Consider the following 19723-nt stretch of genomic DNA (forward strand, 5'->3'; position numbering starts at 1 on the left):
CATCCAGAACCAGACGCTTTGGGCAATACCCTTTTAGATGAGTTGGAGCAGAACATTATTACTTGCCTGTCCTTCAGTCTCACTGATTCCATCTGCAGCTTTGAAGTGCCACTGTCTCAAATGACAATGATACTCATAGCGTCAGCCCAGCTTCAACAGCAGTGGTGCCCAGATTTAATGCAGTTGCCTATCATACACACACTCGGTTGCCATGGAGACCAAACATACTGACCAGGCCGTGGGCAATTTCAACATCTGGATTTGATGTCATTGAATTTGGCAGTCTGACTCCTGAAATCAGACAATCCATATGATCATTTAAATCTGGCACCCGCGCATATAGGCATTCTAAGGGAGGCAAAGCACCCATCCACAAGGACCTGCTTAAATGGAAATGATTCAGCATACGGTGCCTGAACAATGCCCATAAACAAATCACAAGGAAGTCATCCTCCCATACCTCTTGTAGTTGGCACAATCCAAACTACAGTTTTCATATATGAAAATTCAACTTGCTTTAATTACAGCCGTTTGAAATACTCCAAACCAAGTGTCCTTCAAAACATCTGTGACCAAAGACTTTTTAGAAGGTGTTCCTCTAAATAGAATTCCTTTTTCCTCCAGTGTAACTTAATCTAGTCTTATCTAAATGAATAGGCCCTCCTTTTGAGACTATTCACAAGGCTATGTTACAGCATATTTCCTGGAAAACAAATTCTTAGTAGCAATAATATCTGCACATATCATTAGCAAAATCCAAGCTCTGTCTCCTTTGGAACTTTACACAGTATTTCGCTCAGAGTGATAATGAAAAAATCCCCATCTTTTCTCGCTTAGGATGTGTCAGAATCCCACATTAATCAATCCATTACCTTGCCTTGTTTCCTAATTCACTCATGCCAGCAGAGTGTTCCCTTCACTCTTTAGATTTAAGAAGGCTAATGCAACACTAAGACACTTCATAAAACCAGACAGTTATTTATTAACTGTGCGCATATTCAGCAAGATCTAGCTACAGCCAAACAATCTACTGGCTAGTGGTTTGTGGCCTGCATATCCATATGTTACCAATTAGCTTGTAAATCTCTTTGAGGAAAAACAAGGGCCCATTCCACTACGTGAAAAGTAGCTACCACAGAATAGCTTAGAAATGTTCCACTCAGACATATGCAGAGCATTCACCTGAAGACCATTGCATACCTTCACAAGGCATTACTGTCAAGAGAGGGATGATTTCCAGTTCGCTACTCTAATCTAGCATTTATGACTATCAATAAAGATCTTACTATGCAGAATAAATGATTACCTATTTGTAATCCTGGTTCTGCAACATGGGAATATTATTAAATTAGTAAAATGCTTTAACTTTTCCCTTAGTTCAACTATCTTGGCCATTCGAAACAGTAACTGCTGCATAGTTTATCATATGCTCTTTATCTTACCTCAAAAAAAACTATCTGTGATGCAGCTGCCAGTATAAAGCAACGTAAGTAGTGGAAGCTCCTGGAGTCTTGAAGGCTATTTACCACTCCTCTTCAATGTAAGCCTATCAGGCTGAACTTTTCCCTCAGTGTTAGACAAGTACTCACCATTTTGCACTGTTGGTGCTGCATTGAAGTCTCAAAGCAGAGTTTTTTGGAATTTGTCGATCTAAAGATCAGAAAAATCCTGTCTTTGCTGTTAATTTATGGGCAGATGTATTGATATGAAGTATTACGTTCGCAGCAGGCAAATTATTCTGTGATTTATGACTTCAGTGAAGATTCCTATGATACAGAACCAGGACTATAAGTAAATAACCCTTTTTATTGAGTATACATAACCTATAGTAAGAAAATTTAAATAAGGCAAAGGTGTATTCTGAGATTCTCAGTTTGTCACCAGATCTTTCTTTTGTCAAAAAAGTTTTATATGAGGGTTTTGCTTTCTTGTTCCAGTACCTCGCATTGCGAAAATACTGTAAAACTGAATTGATGGAAGAGCTGATTGCCAAATACTTGCCAGATGAGCTCATTGAAAGACGAAAGGTTTATGAAGAGGAAGTTGCAGAGCTTTCAAAGTAAGTAAGCTACAAATTCAGATTGGTCTTTTTTAAAACTGTGATATAATATACATGGTGTGTGGAGGGACTGACCACTTGTTAAGCAAAATACTTCACATTCCCGTGACAGGCATTCATGCTGTGAGTGGTGATAGGAGGCTACTAGGTATGTTCTGGGAGTGCTATTAAAGAACCTAGTTAGCTAGGCGTAATAACTACTCGTACGTGCAAGCAATCTAGCAAATTAAATTTGCTATGGAAAGGCGTATTGCAGAATACACCATTGCCCTATTATAATGTGCGTGCTGTAGAATCTTTTCTAAACATTTTTTTATTTTGGGTGTACAGTCTGTGTGTAAGCAAGAAGTTGGGCACTGAGTGAAAAGGTCTAAGATTTAGCGTAAGCATGTTAGAGATGAGATGAAGGGAATAATATATTGGTAAGTGGTACAAAATTAGACTAGAAGGTTTCCCTGAGTGCAAATAAATGCGGATGCAATGGCTTTGTAAGCGTGTCACAAAATTGCCCCCAATCTCATCAGTGCTCGGAACATGAATAGCAAAGAATTTCGTACTTCACAGTTTTATTCATCAGTATGGTCTCCTAAGTAAGGCATCTATTGCTTCTTTCATCTTTGAAACATGGAATCCATGGGGCGTATTCACAAAGCCATTTATATGTTTGTGAAGTAGTATACCTCTAGTAATATTTCACATGCACTTAAATGCCTTTACGAATGACCCCAAAACGTATCCAATGTGAATATTTGGGAAATATTCATCTACAATTAGTATAAAGAGAGAACTTTGCCCTCTTTGAACTTTTACAAATATGGAGGTTGAACATTTCTGGCTCGCCTTACAAAGGTATTTCTGTAGTAGGGGATCTCTGTGTATAGTCATAATCTATGAATAATCCCCGCCCATGTGCGGGGACCCCGGAGCAATCAAAAAATATCTCTTAAGCTGTCCGCATTTGCAACCTGCAAAGACACTTAAGAGACAGACAAAATAATACAGCCTAATCACAACAAGGCTGCACTGGCCAGCACTTCCTCTGAAGTGAACACAAAAGCCAAAATAAAGTTGAAATGTCATTTTTTATTCACATTTGACATGTTCCTTTATTATCACACACTCCCTTCACCAAAATCCCTTTAAACAATAGAGAGGAAGGGGTGGACAGACAAGCCCTATAGGCTGTCATTATGTGTCTGCTAAAGGGATACCGTGCCTTTAAGAAACTCTCCAGAGACCCCCGGTATCCCAGGATGCACAGCCAACACAAGTTACTTTCAGTTCTTTTTTCCGGCTCCTGCTAGCAGGACCCTGGAGCTTGAGCTCTACCCTTTTGGGTGGTTTACTTAGTTAAAATTGGATTTTTTGAATTAAAAGTGGTTTCATTCGACGTCTAGAGCCTTTGTCTACTACTGCCTGCAATCTGGAGCAGTTTTGGCCCACTCTCAGCATGGCTTTATTCGATAAATGCCCTGAGTGTGGGAGGAAGAAGGCTAAGACGGACCCACATGAGGTGTGTATCCTCTGCTTGTCGCCCTCACATGTCCCAGCTGCCTGTGACATCTGCGGCACCTTTTCGAAAAGGACCCTGAGGGACCGGGAGAAGACTCGCCTTCAGGGACAGGAGAAGCAGAGGACCGGTGAGACTTCAGGGCATGGAGGGTCCCATTCCCCCTCCTCCGCCCATGCTCCAGCCCCCGGAGGGACCTCCGGGCAGAAAAAGGAGCAGAAACGACGACTACCGGCTGGTAGGTCGCGTTCGACGTCGAAGGCGACGACGTCGACGGCGAGAGAGAAGGCACCGGTATGTTCGCCGTCGATCCAGGGCTCTGGGTCGCGGCAGCCTCGGCGTTCGACGTCGAGGGAGGGGCCGGCGGGACCCGGGACCGGGTCGCCGTCGCAGGTGTCGCGGTCGACGTCGACAACACATCGACGTCGTACCGAGCCCCATGGACTGCACTCGCCGCCGTCTACCCACGGCTCGACGCTGACGGAGTCGACGCCGAGATCCCGGCGCCCGCCGTCAAAGCGGAGGCGGTCGACGCCGAGACGCAGGTCGACGTCGAGACACCAACGATCGACGTCGAGACACCACCGATCGACGTCGAGATACCAGCGATCGACGTCGAGATACCAACGATCGACGTCGAGATACCAACGATCGACGTCGAGATCGCAGCAGTCGACGCCGAGGTACCGGCGGTCGACGTCGAGACGCCAGAAGTCGGCGTCGAGACGCCAGAAGTCGGCGTCGAGGAGACAGTCGACGTCACGGCAGACACCCCGACGACGGCGATCAAGGTCGACGTCGAGGAGACTTGGTTCGACGTCGAGAGGACGGTCGACTGCGGGGCGGCACTCGTCGTCGAGGGCGAAGAGACGCCGTTCGAGGTCGAGGTACAGTTCGACGTCCCAGACATCGGGGAATACGTCCTCGGTGATTACGATCTCCAGTCGAGGATCAGGGAGGCGCAGACGTTCGCCTTCGGTGGCTTCCCCGCGGGACAGGCCCGCCAAGAAGAGGAGAATGGCCGCGAGCCCGGACAATGATGATGGGGGCTCTCCGGCTAGAAGTGATGGGGCTTCAGACCATCTGACCCCGCTGCGTACCCAGCGGCCCCCTTTGCCTCAGGTGCCCGACCTTCCACCGGCGCCTCCACCGGTGCCTGCACTGCCTCCTCCTCCTCAGCCTCCTCCTCCTCTTCCTCCGCCTCCTCTGCCTCCTCCTCCACCTCCTCCGCTGCCTCTGCCCGTGCCTCAGCTGCCTGCCTCACCACCGCGGCCACCGCCTCCTCCCCCGAGGGTCCCTCACCGGCAGAGATCTCGCTCTCGCCCTCGCAGGCGCTCACGGAGTAGGCGCAGATCCTCCACTCGCTCTGGACATGGTCGACGGAGGTATCGGTCCCGTTCCAGAGGGTCGAGGGGCACGTACTCTCCGGGGGCTGGCAAGTATTCGCCCTCGCTGTCAGAGACTCCTCCTTCCCGCGTCTCTCCAGTGGATGACATTGCCACGTTCCAGGAGGTGTTGCTGAGAGGGGCTGCAAAGTTGGGGATATCAGTGACTACCCCTATTCCCACTACGTCTGTGATTTTTGAGACTTTGCATAAAGTACATCTGTCGCGCCCCCTCCTCCCGCTGGTCCCAGGACTGGAGGAACCTGCGATGGAGGTGTTCTTAACGCCGGCTGTGGTGAAGCCGGCGCCCTCGAGACTGTCAAAGAAGTACAGGGCCCCTGACTCGGATCCGGCGTTCCTCAGAGTGGACCCCCCACCGGATTCCGTTATCGTGGCGGCGGCTCGTAAGCAACACTCTACGACGCCTTCCTCCACGGCTCCCCCGGATAAGGAGAGTCGCAAAATGGACTCCTTGGGGAGGAGGATGTGCTCCACGTCGGCTACTACAATGAAGGCCGCTAGCGCCTCCGCTCTGTTAGGGCGCTATGACAGGTCGCTTTGGGACTCCCTGCAACAGTTCGCGGCCTCCCTGCCCAGAGACAAGAGGGAGGATTTTCAGGAGGTGCTGAACGAGGGCATGATGGTCTCTAATCAGATCATCAGTGCGGCGGGGGACGTATCGTTGTTGGCGGCCCATGGGTACTGCCACGGCATACATATGAGGAGGCATTCCTGGCTGCGGCTGACTCCGCTCAAGCCGGAAGCGCAGCAGAAGATCGCCAATCTACCATTCTCTGGCACGACGTTATTCGGGTCGCATGCGGATGACGAGATGGCCCGCATGAAGGCTGAGGCGGAGACCCTGAAGGCGGTGGGGCTGGAGCGGCCTAAGGAGCAGAGGAGGTCCTTCCGTTCCTCGGGCAGGCGCTACACCAAGCAGAGGGGCCAAGGGCGTCAGTCGGGCCCCCAGCAACAGCCCCAGCAGCAGCAGCAGTACCACAGGCAGCCCTTTCAGAAGCGCCAGAGGGGCAGAGGCCAGCATCAGTCCTCGGCGGGGAACAAAGGCCCGTCCGGGTCGAAGCCCTGAAAAGTTACTTCCCCCTCATCCGTTACCCGCTCCGGTGGGGGGAAGTATTCAACACTACCTGGCAGAGTGGAGGACAATAACACAGGACAAGTGGGTGCTGAATATTGTTTGCAATGGCTACTGTCTTCGTTTCACCAGTTCGCCTCCACAGATTCCACCAGTGCGCTCCCTTCACATGGTGCGGGAGCTCCAGCGGGAGGCGGACGTTCTATTAAAAAAGAAGGCGATAGAAGCTGTTCCTTTGAGGCAAAAAGGAAAAGGTCTCTACTCACGGTTCTTTCTCGTAAGAAAAAAAGACAAGAACGAGTTCAGGCCTATTCTGGATCTGCGTCAGGCAAACAGGTGGATCCGGCGAGAAAAGTTCCGTATGTTGTCCCTGCATCAGATTTACCCTCAGTTGCATCGAGGAGACTGGCTGTGCGCCATAGATCTGCAGGACGCTTACTTTCATGTGCCGATCGCACCGAAGCATCGCAAATTCCTGAGGTTTCTGGTAGGCAACAACCATTACCAGTATTCCGTACTCCCGTTTGGCCTGAAGTCTGCGCCACGGACGTTCTCCAAGTGCATGGCGGTGGTCGCGGCACACCTGCGGAAGACCAAGGTGTTTGTGTACCCTTACCTGGACGACTGGTTGATCAAAGCGTCCACTTATCAGGAAGCCCAGTGCCATTTCAACAGGACGGCGGCTTTGCTTCACCGTCTGGGGCTGCACATCAACATGACGAAGTCAGTGCCGATCCCTGTGCAGTGTCTCCAGTACTTGGGGGGGCTTCAGTCAATACCTTGACCGCAAGCGTGTGTCCTTCGGAGGAGAGACGCTTATCGATCCGTGGGAAGGCTCTGCATCTCATCTCAGCCCGCTCTCCTACGGTGAGGACGGTGTCTTCATTACTGGGGTCGATGGCTTCTTGCATCTTCCTCACCCCCAATGCACGTCTGCATATGAGGCCCCTGCAGGAATGTCTGGAGGATCAATGGGACCAGAGGAGGGGGCGTTGGGAGGACAAGATCCAGTTGTCTCAGCACGCTCGGCAGTCTCTGAAATGGTGGTGTTCCCCAGGGAATGTCTGCAAGGGGACCCCTTTTCACAAGGACATTCCGGCCCAGACCATAGTGACCGATGCGTCTCTCCAGGGCTGGGGAGCGCATTCGGGCCCTCTTCAGATTCAGGGGATATGGTCGCAGATGGAGACGACCTACCATATCAACTTTTTGGAACTCAGAGCAGTACACTTGGCCTTGAAGGCGTTCCATCCCTCCTTCAGGACGTCCTCCCTGCTGGTTCAGACGGACAATACTACGACCATGTATTACCTCAACAAGCAGGGGGGCTCCCGGTCACGCACCCTGTCTCGGGAGGCACAGGCGATCTGGAACTGGCTGGTGGCCAGGAATCTGACGATCACGGCGACCCACCTGCCGGGAGTGCAGAATGCCCAAGCAGACGCGCTCAGCAGACTCGTTCAAGAGAACCACGAGTGGGTGCTAAACGACGACGTGCTAAGAGACGTCTTCGCAGAATGGGGCACTCCGGATATAGATCTGTTCGCCACGGCAGAAAACAGCAAATGCCGCGACTTCGCGTCCAGGTACTACCAGCCAGGGACGCTGGGGAATGCACTATGGATCAGCTGGTCCAACAGCTTTCTCTACGCCTTTCCACCCATTCCCCTGATTCCGGCGGTGCTGATCAAGCTGTCGCAATCCAGAGCCAGAATGATCCTGATTGCTCCGGAGTGGCCGAGACAATGGTGGTTCACCGACCTTCTTCACCGGTCTGTTCTGCCACACCGGCGCCTGCCTTGCCGGCCAGACCTCCTCACGAAGTTCGGAGGGCAGATGGTTCACCCCAATCTCTCGTCCTTGAGTTTGGCAGCATGGCTCCTGAGCTAGTGCAGTATGGACACTTGAACTTGCCTCAGGACTGTATGGAGATCTTAAAAGAGGCTAAGAGACCGTCTACGAGGACCTCCTACGCCTATAAGTGGAAGAGATTCTGCTTATGGTGCAAGGCGAAGGACTTTGACCCTACATCCTGTAAAGAAGACGTTATTTTGCCTTATCTGCTGCAGTTAGCTCAGTCTGGGCTTAATTTCCAATCTATTAAGGTCCATCTCGCAGCTCTGACTGCGTATAGGAAGGGCCCTTCTCAAACTTCATTTTTTAAAATCCCTGTGATTAAGGATTTTTTGGAGGGTTTGCGTAAGGTGTTTCCCCCTGTTAGAAGGCCTTCTCCACCTTGGGAATTGAATGTGGTGTTATCTAGATTGATGAGGGAGCCTTTTGAACCTATCCATAAGGCTTCTCTGCAGCATTTGTCTTGGAAGGCGGCCTTCCTTGTAGCCATTACATCGGCCAGGAGGGTGAGTGAGATTCAGGCTCTGTGTTGCCAAGAGCCGTATACTGTTTTCCATGCTTCTAAAGTAGTGATGCGTACCCATCCTAAATTTTTGCCTAAGGTGATCTCAGATTTCCATGTGAATCAGATGATAACTTTGCCTACGTTTTTTCAGCATCCTTCCTCTCCGGCGGAGAGGTCTCTGCATTCACTTGATGTGCGTAGGGTGTTGAAATTCTACCTGGATAAGACAAAAGATATCCGCAGGTCGGATCAACTGTTTGTTAATTATGGTTCGGTAAGAACTGGTTTAGCTACCTCAAAGCAGTCCATTTCCAGATGGATTGTTTCCTGTATTCAGCTTTGTTACCAAAAAGCTAATAAAACATTAGGGGGTAAGCCTACAGCACATTCGACTAGAGGAAAGGCGGCTACCACCGCTTTGCTTAGGAATGTTCCCATTGCTGACATTTGTAAGGCTGCCACCTGGAAGTCAGTCCATACGTTTACAAAGCATTACTGCCTGGACTCTGATGCTAGGGCAGATGCGCAGGTTGGACAGGCTTCGCTAAGGAATTTGTTTGCACAGTGATTTGTTGGTGGTTGGTCTTACTCCACCGCTTCTTGTTGGTGGGGATGGGCTTGCCATTCTATTCATAGATTATGACTATACACAGAGATCCCCTACTACAGAAGGAGTAGTTTCTTACCTGTAACTCCAGTTCTGTAGTAGGGGTATCTCTGTTATAGTCATAAGCGACCCTCCCTCCTCCCCGGTGGAGTAACCTGACGGTATCAGGCCTGTTGTTATACACCTTCAAAAAGAACTGAAAGTAACTTGTGTTGGCTGTGCATCCTGGGATACCGGGGGTCTCTGGAGAGTTTCTTAAAGGCACGGTATCCCTTTAGCAGACACATAATGACAGCCTATAGGGCTTGTCTGTCCACCCCTTCCTCTCTATTGTTTAAAGGGATTTTGGTGAAGGGAGTGTGTGATAATAAAGGAACATGTCAAATGTGAATAAAAAATGACATTTCAACTTTATTTTGGCTTTTGTGTTCATTTCAGAGGAAGTGCTGGCCAGTGCAGCCTTGTTGTGATTAGGCTGTATTATTTTGTCTGTCTCTTAAGTGTCTTTGCAGGTTGCAAATGCGGACAGCTTAAGAGATATTTTTTGATTGCTCCGGGGTCCCCGCACATGGGCGGGGATTATTCATAGATTATGACTATAACAGAGATACCCCTACTACAGAACTGGAGTTACAGGTAAGAAACTACTCCTTATGAGTACACACATTAGTACTTCTATAGTACTACTTCACATAGTCATAAATGCTTTTGTGAATCAACCCCATATTTTCTTCCATGTTACAATATACCTGGCCCGTGAAAATAGGGCCTGTTTCAGCGTATCTAGTACAATCATCCCAGCTCTTATGAGCTACCAAAGTGTCTAATTTAATTAATTTCCGAATTGCTTAAAATTCCTTCCTGCACTGTGTAACACAACCTTATAAGACCCACCTATATTGCAATGTGTTTTGGGTGACTTTGACCAAATACACGTCGTAATGAATAGAATTTTATTCTGTTTTGCGAACTAATTCTTTACAGAATTATCTGGTTTTGGCTGCAAAGTGACTTGAGTGATTCCTAACTCAGAGAAACGTGTATTCATCATAAAGTGACTTTAAATCTATGTTGACTTAGACTCCATTGTGCATTTCTCCTTCGTAGGATCCTTGCTGAAATTCATCAACTCTGAATATCACTGCGTCTCTGTTGGCTTCCAGAATAATTCATACAAGAGATATCTCTCTATATAAAAATCTCGCCAATCCTTATATAATTTCTATGCCTATGAAATGAGGCACTTTTTCCTTTTGTCTGTACACATAGGTGCCTTTCTAATAAGCATTCTAGACTGCATTATGCCAAATTAATCTGAAAAATATTATTTGTTTATTTTTACATTTTTAAAGCCAAATACTGCAATTTCACTTTTTTGAGAAAGGGAAAATTAAAGAACATAGCTGCATTGACACAGAGAGCCCTAGCTAATGTCAGAAGAGAAACTGCACTCTGCGTTTCATACTGCAGCTTGACCTAGGTATTCCACGAGCCACAACTCGAGGCATTTGGGTTCCAGTACATCTTACTGCACTTCAAGTCAGGATCCTTGAACACAGTCCTCTTCACAATTTTGATTAAAAGGATTGTTTTTAAAAATTTGGGCATGATTTAGAGTTTGGCAGAATGGTACTCCATTACATATGTGATGGATATCCAATCTGCCTTAAGTGTATTATATCTCTATGCATAGTGTTGCAATGCAGGCAACCCCCTTTTTCCACTGAGCTTGAGGCCTTCCTTGTCTTTCAATGTCATCCTGGATATTTTTCAGCAAAATTCATAGTCCTTCCTTTTATGGCTGCCAGGGAGGCAAAGAATACAGAGAGATTATGGCTCTTTCTCTACAGTGCATAATGCACTTGTAATAAGGCGAACAGGATAGCTGTTATGTTTGTGATGGAGTACTCGTCCGCCAAACTCTAAATCAGGCTTTTTTTTTATTTTCTGGAGTTTTATATCCGATATCAGAGCGCTTTACACAAGCACCAGTTACGTTACAGAAGGAGACATTCATTGTCTTTTGGATATTATTTTCTTCAGTTTTGAGACTCCCAGGCTTTTGACGGGTTTTTTTTCTCAGTGAAAATGGGCCCGATTCACAGAACTAACTTAAGACAAAATCCTAAACTTACTACTTTTGGTATTCTCAGAAGGCATTTAGTAGTAGTAGTAAAGTTAGGATTTTGTCTTAAGTCTGTCTTAAGTCTGTCCTAAGTTTGTCTTAAGACTGTCTTAAGTATGTCTTAAGTCTGTCTTAAGTCAAACTTAAGACAAAATCCTAACTTTGCTACTACTAAATGCCTTCTTTGAATACCAAAATTAGTAAGTTTAGGATTTTGTCTTAAGTTAGTTCTGTGAATTGGGCCCACAGCCTTTGCGTTTTGTAAAATACCCACAGTGTGCGAGAAAGAAACAAACGAAGGATCCACACATGCTTTCTTTGTGGGTCCGCAACCATGGTGTCGCCAGTAGATTATGTTATTACTTTTCAGGAGCTTTTAGCTAGAGGAAGTACATAGGCATAGCTTTTGAAACTGTGCAGGGTATCTCTTCTGTAATATTTGAAACCGTACATCACATATGTCAGTTGATGCTCCTTGTTCCAGGAATTGTGCAGCCAGTCATGAATATTTTTGAAACCCCAGCAGCTCATTAAGCCACCACGCATCGCCTTTTCAAAATATACAGGGACCCTTAGCAAGAACTTTCTTTTGTTAGAAGTGATCATCTCCAGATTCAATTATTCTATTGACAGCTAAGAAGAGATTCTAGCATATGATCTCTACACAGTACTCCCAGAAAAAGAAAGTAGGAAACTGGATGCAGTGGGGAAGAATGTTTTTGGAACATCTCTGATACATTAAGAGCAGCAAGCCCTTCAGCCGTGTAAGGAAGTTGTGATCACTCACTATGGTGTACCCTCATTTTGTAGATTGTCTTCCTTCTGAAGATAATTAAGATTTTTTTTGGAAGTACTTACGAAGGTAAGCTGGTGGCTAACCGAATTTGGAACTTCGGCAGATGTTGAGATTTTGCAGCATATGATTACTGCCACAGCTTGTGTCAGAAAGATCTGTATGGGTGTGACTTGCAGGTCTCAGTCCTGATGCACAGCAAAATATAGTGAGTCTATCCATTCTCCAATACTTCGTTGTTTGACTCCCATACTGATTGCAAGATGCTTATCATGAAGGCCGGAGCAGATAGATACCTCATCTCTAAGCCGATTGGCTTAAAAAGGAAAAAACATTTCTCTACATCCAAGTATAAGCACTGTCATCATTATCATCAGCAAGAACAACAAGACCATTATCGGACCTTTCAAAAGTAAGCCTAAGCTATCCATCAAAGGGAACCTTCCAAAGGGAGGGGCACTATAAAGAAGCATAATAAACTGAACTCGAACATTTCTTCTGTAAAGAGTCCAGGAGAGAATCATCTTTGATTCATAGCCTTGATTGTTTCAAATCAGAAAGTATGTATTCAGTTTCATCATGAACATGTGATTTCCATAAAATATCAGAAAGTTAAATAAGACGCTTTATTTATAAGGTTTTATATAGCACGGACTAGACCCGATGAGGGTATCAGAGCACTTTACAGAAGTTACATCAAAATAAAGTTGCGTGCTAGACACATTTAAATGAGTATCTAAGAAAAAATCGTATATGTTTTAAGTTATTGTTGAAGGTCAGGATTGTGTTAGTCATTCTCTTTTTGCGATCATCATGTATCTTGGTAGACGAGCTGCTTCTGGTTGGTATCAACTTGCATCAGGGTTGGGATCCAGAGAAAGTTTTATTCATTCAAAGTAGTTTGACTTCATTTTTTAAGGTGGTGGTGGAGGGGTTCACCTTGATTGCTTGGGGCAGGGCGTTCCATATCCTAGGTGCTAGGCCAGAGAAGGTGCGTGTGTAGGTTTTCTTTTTCCTAAATTTTTTTTGTTTCAGTAGCAGGGTGTTGGTGCTTCTCAGAGTTCTTCTGTTGCCTGATAATTAGAGTTTATTGGCTAGATACTTTGGTGTATTGAGGTGTAGGGCTTTGTGCGTCATGCATGCAATTGTTAGCTGTGCTCTTGCCTCATAGGGGAGCCAATTCAGTTCCTTTAGACCCAGGGTGATGTGGTTGTTCTTTCTGGAGCCAGTGATGAGTCTTGCAGCTGCGTTGAGTGAGGCTCTTAAAGCAGCCAGACTGGATCTCGGCAAGCCACATAAGGTTGTATTCCCATAGTCTATTTTGGGTAGAACTAGAGATTGAACAGCTGTTTTTAGGTCGTTGTCATTGAGGTAGGGTTTTAGTTTTCTGAGAATGCTTATATGAAAGTTGGCTCCTCTGGTGGCTGTGCTGATGTGTTCCCTCATGTTGAGATTCTTGTCAAGTATTAGTCCCAGTGATCTTGTGGAATCGATAATGTGAGGTTTGCAATTGAGGATTGTTAGGTGTTTCATCCAGTTTACTATGTCACCTTGTCCTTGTGGTGGGGAGATAAGGAAAAAGTCAGTTTTGAGTGCATTAATTTTGAGGTGGTTTTTTGTTAGCCAGATGTGGGTTTTTTGTAAGGTTGTGTTGAGTAGGCGGATGTCATCCGGCGATGATATTTTTAGGTATAGTTGGGTATCATCCGCGGACATGTGGTAGTGGATATTGGAGAGTTTCAGAATTTTGGTTAAGGGTTCCATGAATAGATTGAAGAGGGTAGGAGATAAGGCGGAACCTTGAGGGACTCCCAGAGTGACCGGTGTTGTCAAGGATAGCGATTGGTTAATCTTGATTCTTTGAGTTTGGTTGTCTAAGAAGGAGGCGAGCCACTTTAGGACAGCTCCTGAGAAGCCCATTCTGTGTTCGAGTAGGTCCAGGAGACTGATATGTTTGACCGTATCAAAGGCTGAGGATAGGTCAAGGAGGATTAGGAGGCAGGGTTCATTTTGATCTAGTATTCTGAGTGCATCATTGTCGATCTGGGTCATGGCCGTTTCTGTGCTGTGATTCTGCCTGAAGCCTGATTGGAACCGGTCAATGAGTTGGAATTGTGCTATATGGTTGCATAGTTGGGAGTGGACGCACTTTTCTAGTAGTTTTGCTAGTGTAGGAATAGTGGATATTGGACGGTAGTTATCTGGAATTGTGTAGTCAACCGAGGTTTTTTTTTTATAATGGAGGTTACCTGTCCTTCTTTTAAGCAGCTTGGAAGGGTTCCTTGTGATAGAGATGCATTCACTATCTTTGTCCAGATGGGTATAAGAGCAGGTTTGATCTAGCTGAAGATGTCGGCTGGAAGCGGATTGCAGACGTGGTTTGACGGTTTAAGTGTTGTTATTAGCTTGAGGATGTCCTCTTCTTCAAAGATCTAAAAAGTGTTCCATGACGCATTGTTTTTGAGGGTAAGATCATGCTGGATAGGTGTTTGAGCCGATTGTGGCACGTTGGGGTTAGGTGGGGGCGACAATAAGAGTTGTTCATTTGCTGTAAGGAGCTCTTTTTCTATCATTTTGGATTTTTCCAAGAAGTGGGCAGCAAAAGTGTTGCAGTTGGGTTGCAGGTTGGGGCCTACAGAGGGGTCGGTATGATGTTGAGCGGACTGAATTTTAATAATTTCGAATAGTTTTCTTGGTCGATTTCTAGCATTGTTTAGTTGGTCTTTGAAGAAGTTAGCTTTTGAGATTCTGATGTGTTTGTTGTAATTACTCCTCCTTGATCTTAGTTGTTTAAGGTGCTCTCGGGACGGTGCCGATCTCCAGGTCCTTTCCGCTATTCTTAGGTTGCAGCGTTGATCATTCAGGCTCCCATTGTACCAGGGTTTAAAGTCTTTCGAGGATGGCCTTTTTAGTTGAAGGGGTGCCACTGTGTCGAGAATGTTACTCATTGAGTTGTTGTGGTGGGTTGTGAGTTCATGTACATCTGTCAGGTCTACTGGTGGCGATAGGAAATTGTTGGTGAGGGAAGTTAGGTCATTACGGTTAATGTCATGAGTATTTCTTTTTCATTGTTTGGGTTTTTTACGTTGTAGCTTATGGGTCTTTGTTGGTTCAGTGATGAGGAAGGCGATGCTGAGGTGGTTCGTCCAGTCACATGGGATGATCGATTTACGTAAGATGGAGTTTGGCCTGTCAGTGATCAGATCCAGCGTTGCGCCTAGGTTGTGCGTTGGGTTATCGCAGAATTGGACAAGTTTGAGGTCAGTTAGGAAGGTTTTTAGGATGTTAACTGTGGGATTGTTATGGTCGTTCCAGTGAATATTGAAGTCACCGAGGAAGATTTGGGGGCAGTGTTGCCCCAGGTTGGAAGAGATGATTTCCATGATTTGTTCGGTGAATGCAAGATCGTAATTTACATAGGTGACTGTTGTTGCTCACGTTTATGCCTAGGTATTCGCACGTGTCAAGATCGCAAGATTGTAATAGTCACCACTAGGTTGATGCTGTGTATGCAGGCTATGCCTCCCCCGAATCTTTCCTGTCTATCGGCTGTTAAGATGTCATAGCGTGGGGGATTAGAATGTCCAGGATTGGTGCAGAATCGTTCTTTAACCAAGTTTCAGTTAGAAGGAGTAGGTCAAGGTCCTGGGCGAGGATAAGGTCTGTAATGTCAGCTGCGTGTTTCCAGGCTGTTCTTCAATTTAGGAGAATGCATTTCAGGTGGGGTTTGGTGTTGGATGTGGTTTTCTCTGAGATGGGTAACAGTTTGAGGGTGGCCTTTTTTAACTCTCTGTTGTTTGGTTTCTGTTCCCTGTAAGGATTTGAAATAATTGTTGAGATGGGGTTAAGGCTATGTGACAGGTCAAGGTGTGCACTCTTGTATGTATGGAGAATGACTTGGATGTCCCTGTCAGATAGAGGTCTTGGTTCTGGCTGGTCTTGATGATCGCTTCAAGATGGATCTAACACACATTGCAAGATATTAAAAGCAGCTGTATCTCCTTTGTTGATAAATATTCTAGTTTCAAAAATATACAAGGCTGCAACATAGTGAGCATTTTGCCAAACATTACTGTGTAGACTCAGATGCAAGACTAGATGCTCAAGTAGAACAAGTATCACTATTCAATCTGGCGAGAGCAAGTCCTACTGAGCTCATCCTTGGGTGTGGCCTCTTATTATTAGCCCCCTCTTATAAGTAGTGAGCTTGTTATTCTACTCAGTTATAAGTGTTAGCAAGGATTCTACGATGTGAAAAAGCTACTTGCATGTAATACTGGTCTCCATCATAGGTATCCTTTCTGATTCATGAACAGCCTCCCGCTCCAGGTATCAGGGGACCAGGTCATGAGCTCTGTGAGTTGGGCTTTGTTAGTTTGACTTAAGTGCAGAACATTAAGATGAGCTGGAGCCCAACTCTCACAAGCTGTGCCTCATAGGATTCTTGCAGACTTTAATGCATAGTATAGATGTTTTTCTTACTTTGGTTAAGGGCTCTCTCTGCCTATGCCTCTATTATATTTCATTTTCCCTCGTTCAAAAGTACAAGATAGGGATATTTTTTCTTTATAAATGGAAAACTAAATGGAAGAACAATATCTTTATTTTAATTAAGCATAGTCAATCTAAAATACTGTTTAGAAAGTCACTTATGTGCGCAGAAAAAGAAAATAAAAGCGTCTTAATTTCCCTGGGGTGGGCATTGGTTAAGATATGGTGATTGTACAAAAAGAAATTTCTCTTGTATACAGTGTTTCGGAACCCTATACGGAGGAGGAGATGTTCAGTGTTCTTGAATTCAACAACTATACCTCTCATGGAGAAATGGTATTAGACAGTTGTAACTTTCTGCATCTGAGTCCAGGGCATGCAGACTAGTTGTCACTTGTCTGTCTTGTAGAGACTGTAGTGCTGATACTCTCTTGTGAACACCAATAAAGAGAATGTGAAGAAAAGCATTTCTAGAGTTTCCAAAACACAAGTTACAATGGAAATAATATATAAATGACATGGGAGTATACTATTTATTTAGTCTGCTTGCCTTCCTTTTGAATAACTGGCTTTGTTGGTGTCAGAGTCTTCTAAAATAGAAGTGTACAAAGTACATAATGTAGAAATGCAATATTTACTTGTGACATGGTACCACATTTGTAGTTTGATGTGATAGTGGATGTATAGGTACTTAGATGTTTATTTTTATGTTTTTTTAAAGCTTAAATACAAATGTGCCTATATTTGTCTGCACGATGGCCTACCCCACTGTGCCATGCCCACTGCACATATTTGAACCCTGTTACCGGCTAATGATTCGAAGATGCATGGAGACTGGCACCAAGCAATTTGGGATGTGTATTAGTGACGCTGTGAAAGGGTGAGTGCTTTTCCATTATTCACTATTTCATGAGTTTTTTTCGGTGCCAAAGTTTGCTGAAAAAAGCCTTATTTAATACCTACTGTGAAGGTGACTGCTGCAAGTGTTTACTGCAGTAGCATGTGTCACTAGGAAAGTAATCTACATACAAATTGTTCAATAAAAAATACAATTTTCTCCAGAATAATCAAGATTCCACCCATTTGTTTACTGGAGCAGTGACATTTCAGTGTAATTTCTCAAATTGGTTTGGATTTGGCAGCATCTAGGTATTAGCTGACAGGCTAGAGAGTAGAATTAAGCAATTCTGTGTTGGAATTAACTGCTCGCAAATAGGCCCAAAAACCTAGATTTCGATAAAGCCTCCGATAAGTTACTATTAATAGGGGAAGATTATGGAAAGCAGTTCTCACTTCATATTGATCTTAATCTCCTGATGTTGTCGGAGGTGTTGCATAAATAAACTGTGAGGACTAGTCCAAATGAGTAAAACAACTGTGAACTTCTCCACCCCCCATCCGCCTCCCCGATACAATTCTTACTCAGAATGGGCTTAAGTGGGGATCCGTTCTTGCACCTTCTCTTTTTAATCTGTACGAAGGAGACGTCTCAGAATTCTTGCGATCGGCAAGATACTTCCCCCTAAATTAGACGCAGTCCATGTCAATTTCTAAGATTGTTGACAACCTCGTACTGGTGGGTAATACTCATGTTGGTCTGCAGCGCTTCTCAAGTACTCTCTCTAGATACAGTTATTTTAGCAGTGTAAATGTGAATTTAAAGAAGATAAGATTACAATTTTAAGGAGAGGTTCGTAAATGGACGTAAAATTGAGAGCATAAAGGATGCGAATGGCTGAGCATTACATTTAAGTGTTTGTCCTGGGTTGAACAGATGGGTGATTGGCTGCTAAATAAGCGAGAAGGCTGGCATAAGAAGATTCCAAACCAAGTACCTGCTGCCCTCGTGGAACAGCACCTGCTACCTGTGTTGCACCAGCTTGAGTGAGAGTGCATACCACAGAGGTGCTGCAACTATGGCTCAGGCAGTCATAAGATTGAGCGACAACACAGAGGTTTGGTTCATGCCTCTGCAGAACTTTTCTGTATCTCATGCTGTGGACATTTCCACTGGAGGCATGGAGCTGCAAGGGGTTCGCAGTAGCGTAGATGCCCAGTTGGTGTTTCTTCTGCAGTGAGTTTCCTTTAACCCTAATTATTTGTTTTGGGATGTGCTTCTTTTTAGCATGCCTCATTGTATATTTAAATATCTACCCATTAGGATCCTGATGTGACCCAAACGACATTGTGCTTGGAAGGAAATTTTCAAATTTTCTACTACTTAACATTTCATTGCTTCCAAGGGAAAAGCAGAAAATTAAAACAAAAAAATAGAACACAAACTGCTTGTTTTTTCACAAAACAGAAGCCCTTAGCTACTAAATGGCTCTATGGCATTCAGTCCGTTCTTTTTATTTAGCTAACAATGTAATCATTTGGCTGCATAACTCAAACGGGAGGCCAAGGTTACCTTTAAGAACTGTTTCACATCGGTTGCGTTTTGGATGAGTAACAAAGTGGTGGCAACTTGCTTTCTATTTATAAAGAGACTGAGAACAAGGTGTCCTTTTAATCCCTAACAGAGTAAGAAAGGGTGTTCAAGGCAACAGTGTTATCCAGGCTGAGTTACTTTAATGCTGTTCTGCTAGATAAATTGATAGACAAACTTAAGTTAATACAGAATATGACAGGGCAACATCTCCATAGCTGGCCACATATCCTTTCTTGGACTAGGTACATTAGTTAATGATAGAGAAATGGATTGTGTTCAAATGTCTCTGCCTGACACAGAGCGTTCTACTGAAATTGATAGCATGACTTACAAGATAGGCTTAAACCTCAAATTTCACCATCTTCTAGACAACTCTCTATCAGGAACGCTTCAGGAAGATTCACTGGCTCCCCATTCACAAGCACAGCCAATTCAAACTTCTCACACACATCTGCAAAGCCCTACACAACACAGGACCAGAATACCTGAACAGCCGCAGACACTTTCACCAACCCACCAGACACCTACGCTCTGCCTCACTCGCACACACTCCTGCATTCGCAAAAGCAAATCTGGAGGTCGCTCATTCTCCTACATCGTACCCAAGACATGGAACAACCCCCATCAACACATCAAGACCTACTCCTCACTTCTTGAGTTCCGCAAGAAGCTGAAAACCTGGCTCTTTGTGTAGGCACCTCTGGGACCACACACCTATACACCTGGCCACGTGCCTGGATACCCTCAGGTGATTAGTGCACTAAACAAATCAATATAACATAAACTGTGTATGCCAAATATATGGTTGTGTTAGGGTGGACAGGCCTTTTCTGTGCAGGCAGCAAGGAAATGAAACGCTTTGGCATAATC

The 19723-nt window shown here is 45.1% G+C and overlaps 1 protein-coding gene across 1 annotated transcript in view; it reads left to right on the forward strand.

Annotated features, from left to right (window-relative positions):
• LONRF3 (LON peptidase N-terminal domain and ring finger 3) overlaps positions 1-19723 on the forward strand; it is a 57143-nt gene that overhangs the window by 18022 nt on the left and 19398 nt on the right. The window contains exons 8-9 of the mRNA XM_085608040.1: positions 1938-2059; positions 17144-17302. Coding sequence (XP_085464166.1) covers positions 1938-2059; positions 17144-17302 — 281 coding nt within the window. The remainder of the gene's footprint in view (positions 1-1937; positions 2060-17143; positions 17303-19723) is intronic.

Source organism: Triturus cristatus, chromosome 5_2 (assembly GCF_964204655.1).
Source record: "Triturus cristatus chromosome 5_2, aTriCri1.1, whole genome shotgun sequence".
Classification (NCBI taxonomy): Eukaryota; Metazoa; Chordata; class Amphibia; order Caudata; family Salamandridae; genus Triturus; species Triturus cristatus.